We start from the raw sequence: 21,626 nt of genomic DNA on the forward strand, positions 1-21,626 counted from the left end.
TAGTAACATGAAGCATTACAGCTGGAAAGAACCTTAGAAATACTGTTTAGTATTTTCCAAAGTGTGTTCCAAAAACTAGTTAGATGCACATGATGCTTTACTAAAAACAAGAAAGAATTCAGTGGTCAAACAAGTTTGGGAAACATTGCATATCCTCATCTTGAGGAACCATAATCCATATTAACACAGTAGAGGCTCCTGCAGTAAGGATTCTGCTTTGCTGTAGCCTACTGGTTTCCAACTTATTTGGCCTCAGAACTTTTTTTTTTTTTTTTTTTTTTTTTTTTAACAGAATGCCTGGTAACCTTCTGAGGACTTGGAGTTCTATGGGATATACACTGGGAGGATTGGATCTAATCCCAGTTCCTCTTTCTCCATATGGAGAAGCTGAGCTCCAAAGCAGTAGATTTATTTGCCAATGATCACAGAAATCAGGGTGGTAGAGCTGAGAAGAAAACCCAAGGCTTTGGATATTTAGTCCAAAGTTCTTTCTTCTTCCTCACGCTGTCTCATCTAATGGACTTCTTTTATTTTTGGCTGCGTTGGGTCTTTGTTGCTGCACGCGGGCATTCTCTAGTTGCGGCGAGCAGGGGCTACTCTTCGTTGCGGTGCACATGCTTCTCATTGCGGTGGCTTCTCTTGTTGGGAGCATGGGCTCTAGGCGTGTGGGCTTCAGTAGTTGTGGCACACGGGCTCAGTAGTTGTGGCTCGTGGGCTCTAGAGCGCAGGCTCAGTAGTTGTGGCTCACGGGCTTAGTTGCTCCACGGCATGTGGGATCTTCCCGGACCAGGGCTCGAACCCCTGTCCCCTGCATTGTCAGGTGGATTCTTGATCACTGCGCCACCAGGGAAGCCCCGGGCTTCTTCACTTTTAAATCTCTAGGCATCTTCACTAAAGCAAAAGCTGCTAAGAGAAAGGCTACTCAAGGAAAATCATACTTTGTCAAATATCCCACCAACATGGAAGGATCCTTTTACCCATGAGTCCCCACAACCAACATTATCACAAATGACAAATGGGGAGAACACAGAGAAAGTCAACCACTTAGCATATGTTTGCCCCCAAATAATCAGTGTTTTGAGACCAGCTGGGATATTCTTGGACCCTTCATTTTTCTGTTTACCAAGTTGTAGACCCTCAGGAAATGACACCAGTATATTATCTATTATGAAAACAAATTATGCCCAAATCTAGTGACTTAAAGCAATAAACCTTTCTATATCTCACATAGTTTCTAAGGGAATCTGGGAGGGGCTTAGGCCTGTGACTCCGGTGCAGTCTCTTGTGAGGCTGCCGTCACAATGCCAATCAGGGATGCAGTCATCTGGGGATTTCCCTGGGGTTGGACCATCTCAGAAGTCACACACTGTCACTTCTGTCATATTCTATATTTACCAGAAGTGAGCCACTATGTCCAGCGCACACTCAAGGGGAGGAGAATTGGGCTCCCCCCTTTTTTTTTGCGGTACGCGGGCCTCTCACTGCTGTGGCCTCTCCCTCTGCAGAGCACAGGCTCCGGACACACAGACTCAGTGGCCATGGCTTACGGGCCCAGCTGCTCCGCAGCATGTGGGATCTTCCCGGACCGGGGCACGAACCCATGTCCCCTGCATCAGCAGGCGGACTCTCAACCACTGTGCCACCAGGGAAGCCCCAAGGGCTCCCCCTTTTGAAAGAACAAGTGTCAAAGAATTTGTAGACATATTTTAAAACCACCATACCAAGAAAGAGTTGCAAGAGAGAAAGATGCTAATTAAATGACCAAAAAACAAGGCAAGTTTTGGGGGTGAAAATCTTTTTAGGACAAGAGCAGGTGTCAACTGGAAACTGTGAAAGAGATGAAGAATTTAAATTTGCATGGGACCTGGAGTCCCAAACCGAACCACTGGCACAGACATTCTTGAACTTCTTGCAATAAAGAACTTCTGAATAAAAGGACTTGTGAAAGAAAACTTCTATTGCTGCCACTGTGACTAGGAGAATAGATGAAGGATTTGAATCAAGGATAAGCAACTCCAATGTTCCAATGTTTTGACTTATATCCTTCCAAGTTAAATTTTCCTTTCTTAAGCCTTTGAATTTTCTAAGTGTTGCAATATCCCAACATGACCAAGAGGGTCAAATTCCAGCTCAAGTCTTCACATCTTTTTTTTTTTCTTCTGAAGGTTTATACTCATTCTTCTATGCTATCTGAAAGCAAGATATCATGATCTAATTGCTTAAGAATTTATTTCCAAGTAGATGTTGGCAGAGTCTGAAAGTCTCAGAATGATCAGACAGATCATATTTCCACTTTAACCCAAGATTTTTTTAAATTAAAAAACAACTATGGGCCTCCCTGGTGGCGCAGTGGTTGAGAGTCCGCCTGCCGATGCAGGGGATACGGGTTCGTGCCCCGGTCTGGGAGGATCCCATATGCCGCGGAGCGGCTGGGCCCGTGAGCCATGGCCGCTGGGCCTGCGCGTCCGGAGCCTGTGCTCCGCAACGGGGGAGGCCACAACAGTGAGAGGCCCGCATACCGCAAAAAAAAAAAAAAAAAAAAACAACTATGATCCCCCCCAAACTTTCCTTTATGGCATCTGGGGTATTCTGTCCACGCATTTCTTGGACATATGATAAAGATAAGAGGATCTCTAGGACTCTTCTAATATATTTGGGAGCTAAACAACAAACGGATGCATATAAATACAGTAATCACAAAAGTGGGATTGAGAGAGAGAAATGGGTGAAACCTACATCGTAGCAGTTCAGTGAGATGAAGTGGATTTACTGAGGAAAATATCCCGGAATAGATGAACCTTCCCCTGGAGCTTAAAATGATTCTAAATATTTGAGGGCAACTTGGGCAAAGGCTGGGAGATAAGAGAAGGAAGACTGAATGTTTGGGCCATCAGACAGATGAGAAAAGGGTGGGCCTGAATATAGTGGGAGATGAGACTGGAAGAGTAGGGTGGGGATGGTGATCAAGATGCATTTGAACAAACAGCTGCAAAGAATTTGGTGTGGGTGGAGCAAATCCTTTGCAGGAGTTGAAAATGTTTTTCAGTATCCTGCTTCCCAGAGCAAAACAAAACAGGGCTTTCCCATTAACAGAGACTCTGAGAAAGCTGGGCCTGTTCTATGGGCGCTTGTAGGGAGATGTGGGTTAAGGTTCTGCCTGCCTCCCAGAGCCCTATGCAATCACTGTCGAGGCTGGAGGTCCACCAGCTGTATATGGAGGACGGATGATTCATTTGTTCATTTATTCAACAAGCTCACAGTGAATGCCTTTAGGTTTGAGAGGCAAGCAGGATTAAATACGTTGTTCATGGGACTAAGACAAGATGGCAGGCAAGTCTCGATTTATTCAGCATAAATTTCATTTCTCTCTTTCTTTCTTTCGTGTGGAAATTATTGAAAGATTTTCAATGAACATTTATTGTGATCCCGCTCTGTTTGCGTCAGGGACTGTGCTAAGTGCTGAGGATGCCGAAATGACCGAAACATGATACTGACAAGATGACAACAAACTTAAACATGTAACTTAAATATTTCCTTTTCTGCTTCTGGCTTTTGCTTTGCCCAAAGGGGAGCTATTTCTCTTGGAAGAGAGTGGACAAATGTGCAGCAGGTGAACAGAATCGTGTTTGCGTTCCAGCTGTTGTACCAGCTGTGTCACAGTGACAGTGGCCTCCACCTGTCTCACTCCTGCTTCCGCCAGTTCAGAACCAAGTTATTTTTATACTCATATCATGGGACAGCCCAAGTGGTGATGGACGTTCTTTAATGCTGGATTTGGAACCGAATGCATTCTGGTTTCTGGAAATCCATGTACTAAGTGGCTACTTCCACAGCAACAGACACAACACATAAAATGCAGCAATAGTCAATAGCTGCTGGTGGTGGAGTCGATCCCCTTATTTCGAATGAGAGGAGGAACCTTGGACACAAGGAAGGGTTGACCCAAAGTCATCTGACAACGTAGAGGACAAGCCAGGGCTACTCAAATCTCCTGGCTCTGATTCCATGCTCTTTTTGTTGAGGCAGTCATGACATCACCCACCAAACGAGTGCAGATTTTAATCTCCCTTATTAAGAGGCCTGCTGGCTGGCTGTACGAATCATGCATACACATCGTGATGGTTCCTGGGTGGTTGACACTCATCACCCTCTGACTTAATTTTTTTTTTTTCCTTTGCAAGATGGTTATTGCCCAGAGCCAGCATCCCTTTTCCAAAAAGTGAACATGCCAGAAGGGTTTTTGGAAACTGCCTTGATATCTGTCAGGAGCCAGATGATTCGCAGCAAGGAACCAATACACATAACAAGGATAACTGATTGGATTACCAATTAGCCACCTCCACCTCTGGAGGGTGGTTGGAAAGAAAAGAAAAGGCAGTGTTTAGTTTGGGCAAATACCAAGAGGGCTTTATCATCCTCATCAAGGCATCAGCACGGCACATTAGGCCTCCTCCAAGCCATTCCATGGGAACCTCTCTCTCCAGATGCTCTAGCAAGAGCAAACTTGTTATGCAGACATTGGGTTATTGTGTCTGAGCTACAGAAGCATCCCTGTGTTCAGCGAGAGGGGAGAAACTGGCTGACTTGCGTCTGTTTTTAATGATGTCTCTCCTGCTGGGGAGTTTTGGAAGCTGCAGGTAAAATCTTCACCCAGGAAAGCGAGGCTGACCTGGGATGTATCATCTTACCTCCACCCGACAGAAGCTCCTCGGTTTGGGTAGGCCTTGGGAGGGACAGGCAGATGTTTTCTCCATTTGGACCCAGCAAGAAGTGCCCCAGTTTGGGGTCTCTGGATTTTTCTTGAAAATAAGCACAAGCATGGGCAGTATTAGCACCAGTGCAGGGGAGGGAGGCTGAACCTGGACCGTGCTCCCTGAATCCCCAGCGGGCAGATGCCGGTGTGCTCAGGTGCTTGCCAGGGTGCAGGCCAGCCCCACTCCTGGGATTCGGCAGAGCAGGGCCAGCGTTCACGCCCCATCATCTGGAGTCAGTGTGGGATGAACAGGGCGGGGCTGCCATAGCCTACGTCGTGCCTTCTGCGAAGGTCTAGAAAAGGGGGAATCCTCTGGTTTCAGGCAGCCCTCCAGGGACAAGGTGAGCCTGGAGGGGGCACCTTGTGTGCAGGAAAGGGAGCCCCATCCTCCAAGTGTGTGCAGCCCAGCTCCTGGGCACAGGGCTCGGGAGTTCCAGCCTCTGCTTCCTGCTCTATCACATGCCTTTGTGCAGTACTCAGTGGCACAGCTGTGCCCTGTGGATCAAATGCTGGGACTGCTTAGTGACTCCAAGGGGCTCAGGCCAAGGAGGAGAAGGAGGCTCTATTTCAGTTGCTTAGAAAGATTGAGGGTGTTTCTATGACTTTACCTTCCCCATTTCCAAGGCAAAAGGGTCAGGGGTAGAGCTGGCAATCAGCCACAGTGGATGCTTACAAGTGTGTAAACACACATATACACAGAGGCATCACACACACGGAAACACACACCAAGGTGTGCACTCACACGTACATATATACACACTCACAAGGCACGCACACATATGCAGGTGTGCCTGCAAGGACACACGTGTATCACACATGAAGGACACACAGCAACACATGTGTACTTGTTCGCAGGCAGGCCTGCATGCCTGCACAATCACACATACATACATGAGCACACAAGTATACACATGTACTCCCATAGCTATATAAGCACACACATACCCTAAGACACACATGTGCCACCATGCACACATTCATTTACACACACTCAGCCTACACACTTGGGGCTTCAGGCTGCACTCGTCATAGTCACAGCCCTGGCATTCATTCTAATCAGGTTCTCCTTTTGTAAGGGTGTCTAATTCAGGGTGTGTGTGTGTGTGTGTGTGTTTGGTGTGATTTGTTCTGGGCAATGCAACCTCCTAGGAATACCCTTGGTGGTGACACGACTGTACCTAAAGTTCAGTTCATTAGCTCAAAGTTAAGAGAGCATCATTGCCATGCAAATATAAAAGGGAGGAGGTTGTAAGAGAAAGGCTCCATCTGGAAATAGTTTGTAAGTTTCTTTGGTGAGAGAGAGAGAGAATTTGACTTTGACCATTCCAGCCTTAAACTGAGGAGCTGCAAGCACATAATGGAATTATTGATCCATGTATTGAATTTATGCTTACAAGGCTTCAAATCTAAATAAATGCTTGGGTCGAGGCAGGGGGAGTGCGAGCGAGCAGAATTTAAATAGTGAGGCATCTGTCTCTGAGCGAGCCTGGATGGGATGAAAGCTGTGGTATCTGTTGTCTTCTTGGTAGCTCTCAGTTGCCACATTCCTCTCGAGTGTGAGCTTCTCTAGGCCCTGAGTGTGATTCTGCTGTTAACAGAGATACTTTGTCTGGCACCCAAACACACACCATCTCCTTCATCTGGTGCTCAGTCAGAGAAAGCTGCGCATCCTCCGATGAGGGAGGAACAGCTGATTGGGCTGCACTTTCTAGAAAATGGTTTGTTGGTCTCCAGCATGGCCCCTCCCTAAGGGATTTTTTTTTTTTTTTTTGCGGTACGCGGGCCTCAGACTCCGGACACGCAGGCTCAGCGGCCATGGCTCATGGGCCCAGCTGCTCCGCGGCATGCGGGATCCTCCCGGACCGGAGCACGAACCCATGTCCCCTGCATTGGCAGGCGGACTCTCAACCACTGCGCCACCAGGGAAGCCCATCCCTAAGGGATTTTCAAGGGTAATTTGGAGCCTAAGCAACTTTTGCTTTTTGCGCTGCACTTAGATCCAAGCCCCCATGGAAGCTGTTATTGCACTGTCCTAGTTTCCTCCTGGACCGTTGGCTCTTAAGGATAAGAACTCTGAGTGGGGCTAAGTCATAGAGGGTGTGGCCCTGCCTGCCTCATCCTTCAGTAGAAATCCAGAGTCCTTTTCTCTCTGTGCACAGGCCTCAGGCTCTGCCCAGGGCCGGAGGGTGACTCCTCCCCGGGGACTCTTCCTGTTGGCAGGGTCCCCAGGCTCCCTTGCCCCGTGCAGGGTTATGGCTCGGTGTTGAGAATGTCTGGTAAACCCAGTAGCGAGTCTCCCTGATGAGCGCAGGGAGCTGTGTCATCACACGCTGCTGCCAGGAGCGAGGAAAGCACAGAACAGCTTGGCAGCGCATGTTGGTGCAGAAAACCCTTAAAACATGTACTGACTTTTGAGGAATATGCGTGGTGACCGTTAATCCCACTGACAGCATTGGAAACACTGCTGATTTCCCTTTTTCAATGGGGTGGCTTTCAGACAGCTTACTTGTGGCCCTGGAAGATGGTTAAAATGAGCCCAGAGCCACAGACAAGCCAAGAGGGTGCATCCATGCACCCTGGGAGTGATTACCTTGTCCTTCTGCTGGGAGTGCCCCGCCGGCCCGTCTCACATGGAGGGGGCCCACGGGGCTGCTGTGGCCTGATGTCCTGGGGCTGTCCAGGCTCCTCTGGCTCTCTGGACTTTTTCTTCCTTCCGTCAGGGACAGTGGTGGGGTGCCATCCTGCGATGGAGCATCATCCTCTTCAAAAGCAAAAGGAGAAAAAGTATGAGTGAGAATTTGGATCAGCAAGAAGGAGAAGGAACCTCTTTTCTAATTCTGTTGATGGCTCCTAGGGTCTAGGATCACTTATTCCCCTCATTCTCAAGTTTGTCTCTCTTTTCCAGCCCTGCTAAGGAGCAGACACCAGGTATCTCCCACAGCCAAGGTGGGATTACTCTTGGCTAGAATAGCAGCCCTACTGTTGGGGAACCTCCAAGAACTGGGAGGAACTGACCAGTGGTTGCTGTCATCCTCATCCTATTGATGGGCTCCTGAGATGGGAGAAAGGCTAGGGAGACTGCAAGGTCCTTCCCTAACTGGGGAGACCCCAGCGTTAAAGCTCATGGGACTATTGGCTACAGAGTTCCAACCACAAAGCAATTTTTCTAAGCAGAACCAGTGATCTCATGGCTCCTCCAGGTCATAAAGTACAAAGTAGCCCCTTCTAGATGGTAGTTAGAGGGTAACAGGATGGATGATAAACTCCACAAAGCACGTCTTGGCCTCCATCTCTGTTCTTTCTCTCACTCCTTCCCAAAACTGGCTCTGCTCTAGGGAGGGAAAACCCAGTAATCTAAAAGTGATTGGGACCTTGTCTTAATCTCAGAGAGAGTGGTCTTTATTTCATGTTCAACACACTCTTGGTGTTTGTGTTTAAAGGCTGGCTTCACACACAGTCTCCAAGTATCCCAAGCTACTTATTTACAAAGGGAAGAGGTGTCTTTACAACGGAGAAAGACATCTCTTTAACCAAATAATGAAATTTAACATCACTTATAATGGAACAACTTATAACAAACGGAATTAATACAGGGAATTAATACAGGGATATTTTGTGTCCCTTGATGTGATGCACCGAGAAGCACACGTCACCAACATGCCATTCTTGCCAAAACTGTTTGATCTGAATCTAATCATGGGGAAACAAACCTAAATTGAGGATAATTCTGTAAAGCAACTAGCCTAAACTCTTCAAAAATGTCAGTGTCCTGAAAAATGAGACTGGGGAAGTGTTCTAGATGAAAAGATCCTAAAGAGATGTGACAGTTAAATACAATGTATGATTCTGAGTGGAATCCTGGATTGATCGGGGAAAAAAAAACAACTGTAAGGAATATGACTGGTGTAATTAGAGAAATTTGAATGTGGACTATATATTAGAAAATAGTATTACATCAATGTTAATTTTCTTGAATGTGATAATTGTACTGTGGTTACAAGGAGAATATCCTTGCTCTTGGGAGATACGTGCTGATAAGGGATGAAATGTACAAAGTCTGCAGTTTAGTCTCGGATGGTTCAGCAATAAAATAAAATATGTATGTGTGTATGTGCATATAAAAAATCTGGCTTCATTTTTATGATATGAGAAGTGAAACAATCCAGGGCTAAGCACGTAAATGGGTCTGTGCAACCTCTGGAGCAATGAGAGTCCCACTTACTAGTTCTAAACACCCTTCCTCCAGGGACGCCCGTGTGAGAAAGATTGCCATGAAAATCTTGCCTCTTCAGACCTTTTTTTCTTTTTTTTAATGCATCTACTACCCAGTTGAGTCACACACTGAACTAACATACTGAACTAACCAAGGTACCAGGGACTTCTTAGCCCAGCTTCCTCCTGGCAGGGTAGCAGAGGATGGACAAGCTCTAGGTACTGGGTCCCCAGTGGACATGGCAGCTCAAAACAAGTGGAGGGCATTGTGAGGTGAGCAGCACCAAAGATGAAATTCCCTGGTGTTGCCCATCCCTCCTGGTGGCTCAGGCTGTGCCCCTGACGTTGTGGTGCACAGGGGCAAAGCTGCTTTCTTACTGTCTGCACACAGAGTGACCCTTGCCATATGAGGATTTAAAAAAAAATTATTTATTTGTTATTTATTTGGTTGCATTGGGTCTTAGTTGCAGCACGCGGGGTCTTCATTGTGGCACGGGCTTCTCTCTAGTTGTGGCACGCAGGCTTTAGAGCGCGCAGGCTTAGTTGCCCCACGTCACGTGGGATCTTAGTCCCCTGACTAGGGATCTAACCCGCGTCCCCTGCATTGGAAGGCGGATTCTTAACCAATGGACCACCAGGGAAGTCCCCATATGTGGATTTTTCAAAAATACTTCGAAGTCTTTAGGATGATTAACTCTCACTTAAGAGAGACGGTAAACAAGCCCCTGCCTCAATAATCAAAGGACATTCTCAAAACGGAAATGTCTCAAGAACATCCTGACCTGGGTTCATTTTTTTTTTTTTTTAATTCTGAGAGGCAGTGCAGTATAATGAATAAGAGCACAGATTCTGGCACTGGAAGGCCTCAGCTCCAAGCCCAGCGAGGCCACTTATAATTGTGTGACCTCGAACAAGTCACTGATCTCCCAGGGCTTCAGATTTCTGATCTGTGAAATGAGGGTAGGACTGTTGTGAGTGTTAAAACCTGAGGCCAGTGCCTGGCACTGAGGAAGAACTCCTTAAATGTGAATGTTCATCCTTCTACTTCTGATTACCTCCACTCAGAGGTCACCTAGCACTTATACTGTCATGTTGCCTTGGGGAAGGAGCTTCAGTTTTGTGAAAATGTAGAGCTTTCTAAATATGGCCCATTGTTTCCAACCTATCAACACAGAAAAATATACACTTTGATGCACTCATATGTATAATTTCAGATGTCCACATGATGTTTTGAAAAATTGGAGTAATGCCTTTTGTTGATATTATGAACTTCTCATGAATAGTCCCAAATAGATTAGAAATGAAATTCCATTGGTTAAAAACATGGGAGAAACTATAGAGCATGCAGCAAATACGTAGTAAGTTTGGTGCTGTTTTACATCTGCAACCAGGAAATATTAGTAGGGGGTTTGATTTAGTGAGTAAGTAACTTGTGAGCTAGACGGGAAGTTGGTTTCACTGCAGCACTTTGGTGAAGGCAGCAGCTGCCTGAGCAGAAGCCATCTTCAAGTGGCCGGGGAGGAGTGGCCTCCCTTCTAGCCTCTTTTTTTAAAAAAATTAATTAATTAATTAATTTTTGGCTGCGTTGGGTCTTCGTTGCTGAGCGCGGGCTTTCTCTAGTTGGGGTGAGTTGTGGTGCACGGGCTTCTCATTGCAGTGGCTTCTCTTGTTGCGGAGCACGGGCTCTAGGAGCACAGCTCCACAGTTGTGGCTCACGGGCTGTACAGCACAGGCTCAGTACTTGTGGTGCACGGGCTTAGTTGCTCCGCGGCATGTGGGATCTTTCTAGATCAGGGCTTGAACTCGTGTCCCCTGCACTGGCAGGCGGATTCTTAACCACTGCTTCACCAGGGAAGTCCCTCTAGCCTGCTTTTTATGGCTGAGGACACTGATGTGTCTTGCCTTGCTCTCCTTTGGAGTGAGATCCCTGTGGGATGCTGGAGGGAAGGAATAGCTACCTTGAGGCAAGAGTGGGTCCCTCCCTGTGTCTACTGGGAGATGTACTGTTAATTCCCTTGGCCTTTTCAGGGGCACCTGCTTCAGGGGAGGCGTCCATAAAGGCCTGGACTCTTCTTCTGTTTCTGGTGCTGACTCAGGGTGTGGAGCACCTAGGAGACAAAGAGAAAGCCAAGTTGTAGTAGACATCTGTGGTTTTTGCCAGCTGTCTCTTCTTTTTGGGGACCCATCTTTCTCTCACTCAACGGATTATGTGGTTTGGGTGGTCCGTTCCCTGACTCCAGGGATGGGCAAGTGACTGAAGCCTGGCTAACGAGAGCACCTCATTGCTTTAGCCATGGTGACTGGGTCCGGGGTGGGCACACAGCCCAAGCCTGTCCAATCACAGGCAATTTTGGTACTTTTTGCAAGAGCTTTTAAGAGGCATATCCTTCCTTTTTTAAAATAAATTTATTCATTTATTTATTTTTGGCTGCATTGGGTCTTTGTTGCTGAGCACAGGCTTTCTCTAGTTGTAGCGGGTGGGGGCTACTTTCCTTGCGGTGCGTGGGCTTCTTATTGCTGTGGCTTCTCTTGTTGCGGAGCATGGGCTCTAGGTGCGGGGGCTTCAGTAATTGTGGTGTGTGGGCTCAGTAGTTGTGGCTAGCGGGCTCTAGAGCACAGGCTCAGTAGTTGTGGCATACGGGCTTGGTTGCTCCACGGCATGTGGGATCTTCCCGCACCAGGACTCGAACCTGCCTGCACTGTCAGGCGGATTCTTAACCACTGTGCCACCAGGGAAGTCCAAGAGGCATATCCTTTCTACCGGGGTTAACAAGTTGTCATGGAATTGCAGGAGGCCATCTTTACCACCACATGGGGACAACGTGCTTGAGAGGAAAGGCTAACAGAGCTGAGAGACTCAGACAAATAGTGCCCAGAGGACATTTTCTGAGGCCTGGATCCAGCTGAGCCTGGAGTTGGCTGATCCTTGCACTATCCAATTACATGAGTGAATACATTTCTTTTTTTGCTTAAGAGAGTTTGAGTTAGGCTTCTAACACTTGTTACTGAAGGAGTCCTCACTGACATACAAAAGTAGGAAGAACTCAATGGATTCACTTTCTGTATATTTTATTCCTATTTTTCATTTGTCAGTGTGTTGGCAAGCTCAGTGGATCTAATAGGTTTAAGAATCTGGTCCATGATGGCCTGGTGACCTTCCTTCCAGGGTCATCATGGGAGATAATCAGGATTTAACCAAATCCTGAAATAGTCCTGTCTTTTTGTATATTAAGCATGTCTTTTTTTTTTTAAATTGGAGTATAGTTGATTTACAATGTTGTGTTAGTTTCAGGTGTACAGCAAAGTGAATCAGTAAGCATATCTTTTTATTCTAGTGTTTTGACATCTGGGACCTTACTCACCCTGGGAAGGCTGTCCCTCCCAGGACTAGACAGTTCCTAGAGACAGTAAAGGACCACCTGCAAGTGCACATTTCATATGGAAACCAACCAATCTAGAGCCCCTCCCCCCCTCCCCAGCCATGACCTCCTTAACACTTCCAGGCCACTATCCCCCTGCCTTCATGACCCCAGGGCCAGGTACCAGACAACCAGGACAGCCCTGATGCACGGAGCCTGCCCAGACTTTTCAAACTAGCCAATCCCAAACCGGCTTAGCCTGCTTGCCGTGCCTCGCCCGTGCCTTCCTGCCAAAAATGCAATAAAGACTCTTGCCCAGGGCTTCCCTGGTGGCGCAGTGGTTGAGAGTCCGCCTGCCGATGCAGGGGACACGGGTTCGTGCCCCGGTCCGGGAATATCCCACATGCCGCGGAGCGGCTGGGCCCGTGAGCCATGGCTGCTGAGCCTGCGCGTCCGGAGCCTGTGCTTTGCAACGGGAGAGGCCACAACAGTGAGAGGCCCACATACCGCAAAAAAAAAAAAAAAAAAAAAAAAGACTCTTGCCCATCCCACACGCCCCCCCCACCCCCGCCAGCCCTTCTGCTTCCTAGCTGACCCTGGTTCTTCTCCATGTGGCCTCGAGGGGCATGGCATGCCCTCTCCTCTTGCGAACTGTAACAGACTGTCTTTTCACTGGCAGTTGTCTCCTGATCTCTACTGGCCTCATCCTACCTGAATAATAAGAAAAACCTACATTTAAAAATACTGTAATACTATGTGTTTTTTTTAAGGAGCTAAGTAATTTTTTTTTGAAAGTTAATATCTATGGAGTGAAATGTGCAGATCTTAAGTGTACAGTTCAATGAGTTTTGACAAATGTATATATCCATGCAACCAACCAAGATTTAGAACATTTTCATCACTTCAGAAAGTTCCCTTATGACCCCTTCCATTGACTGGTCTTTTAAGATTAACAGACATCCTTTTTCATAGTGAGAATTCCAAACAGCCGTAGAGCAAAAACTGAGAAATCAGTGGCCGTTTTTGCTGAAGTTTCTAGAAAGCTCAGAACTAGGACTTCTTCAAAATTGGAGTCAGCTGTTTAGAGAGTTGCCTTTTGCCTCAGCTTGCCCAGAAAAGTCCCAGGGGCAAGAATGTGGAATGGCTTGGGAAGGTCAGAAAGAATTTCTCCTTGTGCAGGGTGCCAGGTGAGCTGAGCGGTCACTCAGAAGCCTCTTTCAAAAGCCTTTCTAAGTCCCAGTTGGAATTGCTCTCTCCCTTACCTGTACTCTCTTAGCACTTTGCTTAGAAGCTCAAAATCTCTTCCCTGACAAGGACTGTAGAAATCATCTAACGTTACATAATAATGGTACCTAATTCAAAATCAGGAAAATGGAATAGACTCACAGACATAGAGAACTGACTTGCGGTTGCCAAGGGGGAGGGCAGTGGGGAAAGGAAGGACGGGGAGTTTGGAATGAGCAGGTGTAAACTATGATATACAGGATGGATAAACAACAAGGTCCAGAGAACAGCACAGAGAACTATACAGCACAGAGAACTATAGTCAATATCCTGTGATAAACCGTAATGGAAAAGAATATGAAAAAGAATGTATATATATGTATAACTGAATCACTTTGCTGTACAGTAGAAATAAACACAACAATGTAAATCAACTATACCTCAATAAAATAAATTACAAAAAATCAGGAAAATGGCTCTTCAGACAAACTTTTATCTTTCTTTTATAAAGCAAAGGTCCAAAGATCCAAATATCCTCTTTATCTTGGCTGCCAGGTAACTCATCTAAATCCAGTGCTTACCAAAAGCAATGAATTCATCCCAAGATATCCGATAACATCTATTTCTCTACTCTTTTTAACCAGGTGTTTTATTTTTTCAATTTCAATTTTATTTGTCCTTCTTAATATATTGCATTTATTTGTTGTAAGCTGCCTGAAAATTCTTGCACCTTTATAACATCTACGGTGCATTGGACTTAATTTATGTGTATGGCTGACTTCCATTTTCTTCCACAGTTTAGCAAAATGCTCTGCCTGATGAGGACTCAATAAATATTTTAAAAATTGAGTTGAATATGACCAGAAGAGAACTACTTGTAGACTTATCCTTTTTCTTTCTTTAAAAACCATTCTCTCAAGGGGGTGACCCTTACGAGTGTCAGCCACGATTTAGGAGAGGGCTGCGTTAGCGGGACCCACACCCCAATCCTTCCTGGCCTGCCGGGTTCCCTCAGGAGACCCAGTCACAGGGACCTACCTCTTCTTTGTGCCTTTCCTTTTGGGGGGTGTTGGGTATGGAAATGAATCTCCACGGGGAAGATGAAGACCTCTGCTGGGGGCTTATTGGCTTTAAGTTGACTCCTCAGGGGGTCCAGGACTCTGGGTGATTCCTCTGAGATAGGAGGTGATTTCAAAGCCTTTGGTGCCTGGAGAAAATGTAAAAACAAACACACCCCCATCTGGCAGGTATCTAAATCCTGCTGCCTGCAAGGGATAAATGACATTGTATCTTATTGAATCTCCAGCATCAGAAGCTGCTGAGTGTAATGTCGCTTCTGTACCCAGGGCTGGGAGATAAAGCTGACAGACCTGAAAACTGGTCAACTCACTAGAGTAGGGCTGCTTTGCTTCATGGGAACTTGGTTATGCACCCGTTAACCCAGCCTCTGATTGCTCTGAGAAGTATAAATGTGGTAAATTCAAGAGCCTTTGTGAGGAAATACAGTCTTTCTTTTGCAGTCGGGAAACTGAGCCAGATTAAAATGATAGAGCTGAGATTTCCATGTCCGGAGAAGGAGAAATCTTGGCTTGTGTCGTTAAGAGATAAAAGTATGGCTCAGATTGTGGACTGTGCAAACCTGTAGGTAAGAAAGGGCAGAAAATAGGAATACACATTTGTGTTTGCTTTCCTCATGTCATCTCTCTAAGCCTCAATTTCTTCCTCTGTAAAATGGGGGTAATCATACTGCCCACCTCATAAGTTGCCATGAGGATTAAATGAGTTAATTATATGTAGTTACAACAGTGTTTGGAACTAGGCTTTTTTCTATGATATTTCTTTGAGAGAAGACTCTTCTTTCATTAGGGTTTAATACCTAATCTTGCCACTAGCAGAATACCTAGGTGTCTCCACACGTCTGTAATATGAACATAGCTAGAAAAAAAATCACTGTGTGTCAGAATCAGCCACAACTGTAACCCAGTTTTTTTATGTCCAAAAAACCCCAAAACATATGTGTGTGTGTGGTGTATGTGTATATGTATATGGAGAGAGAGAGAGAGAGAGAGAGAGAGAAAGGAGCTGCGGGTAGTACTTAGAGTCTCCTGTTTCCAATTATTCAGAAGTTGCTGAAAATTTCTCCTTTTAATTTGCAGCTTTTAACATATGAACTTGGCTCTATGAAATGTATATGTGTGCTGGGTTCAGGGACTTCAATTTCACAGGAGGAAAAATAAAAACGTCTCTCACTTTTTTAGTGTTCAAAAAGAAAAAAAGATCAGAAACACACACAAGTATCCTAACGTGTTTAGAGTTGAATGAGGAAGGAAATTCACCCAAATATATTCAGGGTAATATGTAGAATTGTGAGACGTTAAGAAAATGATTAACCCAACACATGCACGTAGCATATTTATGTCCCTGGAGCCCTCCACTGTTCAGGTGCCAGCTGCCCACCAACTGCCCTCTTCTGAATACTGACCTTGTGTATTTTGTTTGACAAGGTTTGCATTGGGAAATCTATGTGGAAACTCAAATGGTTTGTGCGAGTTATGGCTGATAAGCCAAGCCTTAATTTCTCTATTGTAATTAAAAATTTACAGAGTTTTAATATAGTGGAAAATATTGCTTTCCTCTGCTAAATCATATACATGGGTTGAGGGAAGGGACTCCTGTCGTCTGAGCCTGGCTCGGTTCTGGGCTGAACTGGGTGTGAGACTGAGGGCTTTCCTTAGGCCTGAGTGACCCTGGCAGGTCAGGCCTGCTCTTTACTCCTGGTTCAAAGGAACCTGGGAAGACAGATGCCCTTCTGGTATGAATGGAAAGGTTTAGATCAGTTTAGACATGGGAAATCTGAGAAAATCCTGAACAGGCTGAAAACGACCTCCCTCACTGGCACCGGGACCACCTGGTGTGCCCATGGCTCCTCAGAACCACTTCAGATGGCATGAGTCCCCACCATGAACGAACACTGCTGTTGTTTCCAGTTGGATACAAGATACTTTCACATAAATGCTTATCTCCTTTCATCCTTCCATCAGCCCTGTGAGGCTGGCATTATTATCTGTGTGCACAGAGGAGGTCACTATAGCTCAGAGTGGTGAGCCCCTGGCTCAAGTAGCACAGCTGCCACGGGCAGATCATTCCAGAGTCCCTGCTCATTCCCACTCAGCACGGGTGCCTCCCAACCAAACTGAAGACCCACACAGAATTTCAAGGCAGGACCAGGCCAGAGACAGCAAAGGACATCTTTAAGGAAGGTGTACCTGACTTCTGAAGGGGGTTGATAAACCTGCAAAATTTATCCTACATTTTCAAAGGTGACAGACCCTCAAATTTTTTTTTTTTTGGTGGTACGCGGGCCTCTCACTGTTGTGGCCTCTCCCGTTGCGGAGCACAGGCTCCGGACGCGCAGGCTCAGCGGCCATGGCTCACAGGCCCAGCCGCTCTGCAGCATGTGGGATCTTCCCGGACCGGGGCACGAACCCGTGTCCCCTGCAACGGCAGGCGGACTCTCAACCACTGCACCACCAGGGAAGCCCACAGACCCTCAAATTAAGCAAAACCGTTTCTGGGTTCCAGCATTTTGAGTTTGAAGTGGGTCAGCTGCTTACAAACTCAAATTCTATCCTTACATGCTTACAGAGAAACCTCAGCCCCTTAACAGAAAAAAGGATTCTGTTGGCACCAGAAAGTTTGGTTAACACTGTAATGCTTTAATCGGCGGCAGCTGAAATTTCCTGTACTTCACTATTTCCAACATTTAGTAAATTACTACAGCTTTAGTCCAGCTCCACCCGGTGAGCTCAGAAGCCAGTAAGGCCTGTTCTCTGAGACATCCCTTTGAGTCACCTCATTCCTAGATTGAGATTAATCTTTTAAGCGCGCGCATGCTTAAAAGCACATGCACACACACACACACAAACAACCTTTTTCCTCCTCACTTCTCCAGATGTCTTTTTTTCTGAGCCAGTGGCAGATGCTACAGGAGGGAAAAGACATCTTTCAGCAGGAGGCTCCTGGAACAAGTGGCTGCTTCTGCCCTGGTGGAGTTTCATATTCCCTTGTTTGTCTGTAGAAACAGGATGGGAACAAGAACTTATTAGTTGCCGGTGTGGGGATGGACAGTTGACTTTCAACTTTTATCTCTTTTGCGTTAATGGGAAGAGAGGCAAAGAGAGTGCCGAGGCACTCAGCCAGCCATGGCTTTGGCTGAGGCAGCTTCAGGGAGCCCTGATCTCATTATCTGGGTTGGGTTCTTGTTGGCTGAGTCAGGTGATGGGGAGAATAATAACGATCATAATAATAGTTACTATGTATTAAGTGTTAACTATGGGACAAGAATCATGCAAAGTATTTTATATGCATTAACTGAATCCCCATAAGAGCCTTATGGAGGTATTATTATTATTCCCATTCTACAGATGAGGAAACGGAGCCTCGGTAAGATTGAAGAACTTGCCCAAGGTCACAGTTAGTAAGTGGGGGTAATTTGAGGGCAGGCAGTCCGACTGCGGAATGTGTGCGGTTGAGGACTGGTCTCATTCCTACCTCCAGCTGCACTTTGGCAGTTATTTTCTAAGGTGAGTGGCATGAGGAAGTGACACTCAGCCTGCCTCAGTGCTCTCTGCAGGATCAGGTTTCACCGAGATCAACAAGATATTTGGCTTCTTACCGCTGAGATCTGCCTTCCTGTTGGGGAAGGCGCCTCCGTAGAATGTCGTGTGGGATTTGTCACGCAGGAGCGCAGAATGATGGATGCGGGCATGCGCAAGGGCCCTCCTGGAGGTCTGCTGTGTTTTCTCATGGTGGCTTTCCTTTGAAGCGTGGATACAACGGTGATTCCCTTTTGACGTGTCCTAGGGAACGACAGATACGCATCCCTGAAAACAGGTTTTGTAATGGAACAGAGCAGGTTCCTATAACAGTCAGACCTTGTGGCTAGACTGGTGGTTCCAAGGAGGAAATCTCCTTAGCAGCCTGGGAACAAAAACATGGTTATAATGGCAAGATATTTCATGATGTTTATTATAATAAAACAGTTTATTATTGGTCGTAGAGAGAATGACATTTAACCATGCCTGACATATAGTGCTTTCTTGCAAAAAATTTAAGAATCAAAATCAAAAAATTAAAAATCAAGCATTAGTATCACTGTCTTTTCTTTTTGGCAAACTTTTTTTATTGTAGTAAAATAGACATAACATAAAATTTATCATTTTAACCATTTTTAAGTGTATAGTTCTGCATTAAGTATATTCACGCTAGTATCATTGTCTTTATCCATCATAAAATGTCTCTTCTCTCCCACTAGGTGGTACTTCTCTTCTCCCCCTTTCCTGTTTCATTGGCGTGTGACCTGCTTGTAAGTCATACATGTTTATTCAAGATAGGAGCACGTATTGTCTACGTTTCTTTGAACCACTGTCGCCTTGTACACACACACACACACACACACACACACAGGCCTTAGAGTTTAGAAAGCATTTTTACATTTTAACTTATTTAATCCTCATAGCAACCTTGGGAGGTATGTATGATAACAGCTCCATTTTACAAAAGAGGTCATTCAGGTTCAAAGTTAGTTAAGTTAGTCACCACAGCTAGCAAGATGCAGGACTCAAAACAAGGCTTTTCCAACTCTAAGGCCAAAAAAGCTCTTTTTTTCTAGAGAAGACTAGAGCTGTCTAGATGGGGTGAAGAGTGTAGGGAGGATCTGTGGTTAAGTAAGATTGGAAAACCATGAGTTAAAGCTAAACCAGCCACTTTACCTATAGAACTACCTATGGTCCATGGTCAGCTGTGCACTGTGACTCTCTGGGAGGAGGACATGGTGTGCTGCATTTCCCAAATGTATTTGGCCAAGAAACCCTTTTTTTTCTCATGGAGCATCTGGCAATGCTAGGGTTCCACAGGTGACACTTTGGGAAACGGGTCAGTAGGCTCAAAGTACTCTTCTCTTCTCTGGAGGACCCCAAGAAATGGTGAAGGGAGGGAGCATTATCTCTAAAGTCAAGAAGAATAGTGACAGAGGGGACCCCGTTAGAAATGGTACCTCTGCCTGGGTTTCATCTTCCTGCCAGGGCTGCTTCCTGAGTGGTGGCAAGCGAGTCCCCTGGCTGCCGTGGTTCTTGGCTACAGAGCCCTGGTCCACGTGTCCACCAGCCCCAGCTTCCCCTTCATCCAGGCCCTGCTGACCTGCAAAGGTGAACAGTGGGTCAAGTTCACAAGCCCAGAGATGGGTATGATGCTCTTAGCTGCTTCCAAACTGCCTTCCTTCTTGCTTTTCTGAGCAAAAGTGTCGATCAAGGCCCTCGTTCCTCCTCCCTCCTTATTACTGTATTTCTGCTAGTGCCTCCACGGAAGTGGCAGCCAGGTCAGTGGAACAGAACTGCTTTAAGAGTCAGGAGGCTCAAGGTTGAGTCTTTGTTTCATGGACTCAGTTTCCTCATCTGTAAAATGGGGATACTAATTTCTTGCTCTTGCTTCCTTGCAGAGTAGTCTGGGGCTCAAATAAGATCATGAATATGACACCCCTTTGTAAACTGTGAGGGACTAGGGGATAACAGAGGTGTGATGATGGCGGGGTGACCTGCAGCCCTGCTCTATTGTCACTGAGATGCTCAGTCTGAAGTGCTTGATTTCCTGGGATGTCTGCTGTTCATTTACTTGTAGAAAAACTCAGGCAAATGCACTGCTTAGCAATCTGCACTTACCCTGTCTCTGTAACCCTCAGGAAGGATCTGAGTCAACAGATGACACCAGCATAGTTAACAAATCTTTCATCGATGGTTTAAAGGGTCCTGCAGCTATTTTCATCACTTACTCAAGGTAGATTTATTGCTGAAACAGTCTGGCAAACTTTCCTTGTTTGGAGCCGCTTTAGCAACACCTCCACTCTCTGCTTGCAGCTCCATGCGGGGCTGTCTTTCAACCAGAGGCGCTTGAAGCCCTCAGGGGCTCTGTGTATGTTGCAGCGCTGGGCTTCTGGAGGCTCCCAGCCAGCCTCACTGTCCCCCATACTCCCCAGCCCTTGTCATTCCTTACATCATTCTCATCCTTGGTGTCACTGGGTCAAGAGCCAAGTGCTTATCTGTGGGACTGCTCCCTCCCCGCAGCTTCCCTTCCTCTGCCCATTGGCTCCTGAAGGCTACTTTGGGTCTGAGCTGTTGCTGAGAGTGTTGGTGGGGCAGATGCAGACTCAGGCGTAGGTTCAGGGGGGCTGCTCAGGTTTTAGTGACCCAGGGAATCCCTGAATCTCGGGTGGCCCAGGGCCACGTTAGGCCTGCTCCCAAGAAAGCCTCAACTTCATATAGGATGTAGCACTAAAGACCTTTCTGTGCGTTCTAGAATGATCCTTTGGGGTCAAGATGGACTTCAGGGCCATCCTTCCTGGTCAGATCCACCAGGGAGCCGAATGCATTTCTGAGGGTAGAGGAAGTGAAACTCTGGCCAAATGGCCATTCACTGCTGAATGGTATTATATGGCAGACTGGCTAAGTTGGAACAGGGTGCTCTGGGGCGGGAGGATATAGAGAGGCATTCTTCCCTTTGGCTGTATCCCAGGTGATATTGAATATATGACTCAATCTATGTGAGGGAAACCAAGATTCTTCTCAGTAAACACCATCTCTGGCTCATTTATCTATGCTTAACAGAAACAGGTTTGCAAGCAAGGTATTGGAAGTTTCAGTTGTTGAAAGGAGACCACACTACTTGGTCTCTCTCTATCTCAAATATGGGTTCAGATTACCCAAATAGTGTGCATGGGGGTAGTAATTTAGAGCTCTTAGAGAGCTTTTTCACCTGTGTCTTATCCTATGGTTTTTTACAACAACCCAGAGAGAGTGGAATGCAGACACCACTACTACCATTTTACAGATGAGCAAACTAAGGATGCACAAAGCATAAGTGACTTAGCCAACATCACATTGTTGGGGGATCTGAGATTTGCAGCCAGGACTTTTGCTACTTTCTCCTATACAGTGTCTGGCAGGGAGAGGGAGACCAAGGGGAGATAAAGTTAAAACAAATAAACCATCTCTCAGGGTTCAGGCTATAGTCTCTGAGCTATTTTT

The 21,626-nt window shown here is 46.2% G+C and overlaps 1 protein-coding gene across 1 annotated transcript in view; it reads right to left on the reverse strand.

Annotated features, from left to right (window-relative positions):
* Positions 1-21,626, reverse strand: part of KIAA2012 — a gene marked incomplete at its 3' end in the record, with an annotated part of 120,538 nt that overhangs the window by 79,981 nt on the left and 18,931 nt on the right. Inside the window, 7 exon segments of the mRNA XM_082630408.1 lie at positions 4,689-4,799; positions 7,344-7,514; positions 10,924-11,073; positions 14,587-14,755; positions 17,478-17,620; positions 18,224-18,407; positions 19,604-19,746. Of these exon segments, the coding sequence (XP_082486534.1) occupies positions 4,689-4,799; positions 7,344-7,514; positions 10,924-11,073; positions 14,587-14,755; positions 17,478-17,620; positions 18,224-18,407; positions 19,604-19,746 (1,071 nt within the window).

Source organism: Mesoplodon mirus, assembly GCF_964341445.2.
Source record: "Mesoplodon mirus genome assembly, chromosome: 8".
In the NCBI taxonomy this organism is placed as follows: Eukaryota; Metazoa; Chordata; class Mammalia; order Artiodactyla; family Ziphiidae; genus Mesoplodon; species Mesoplodon mirus.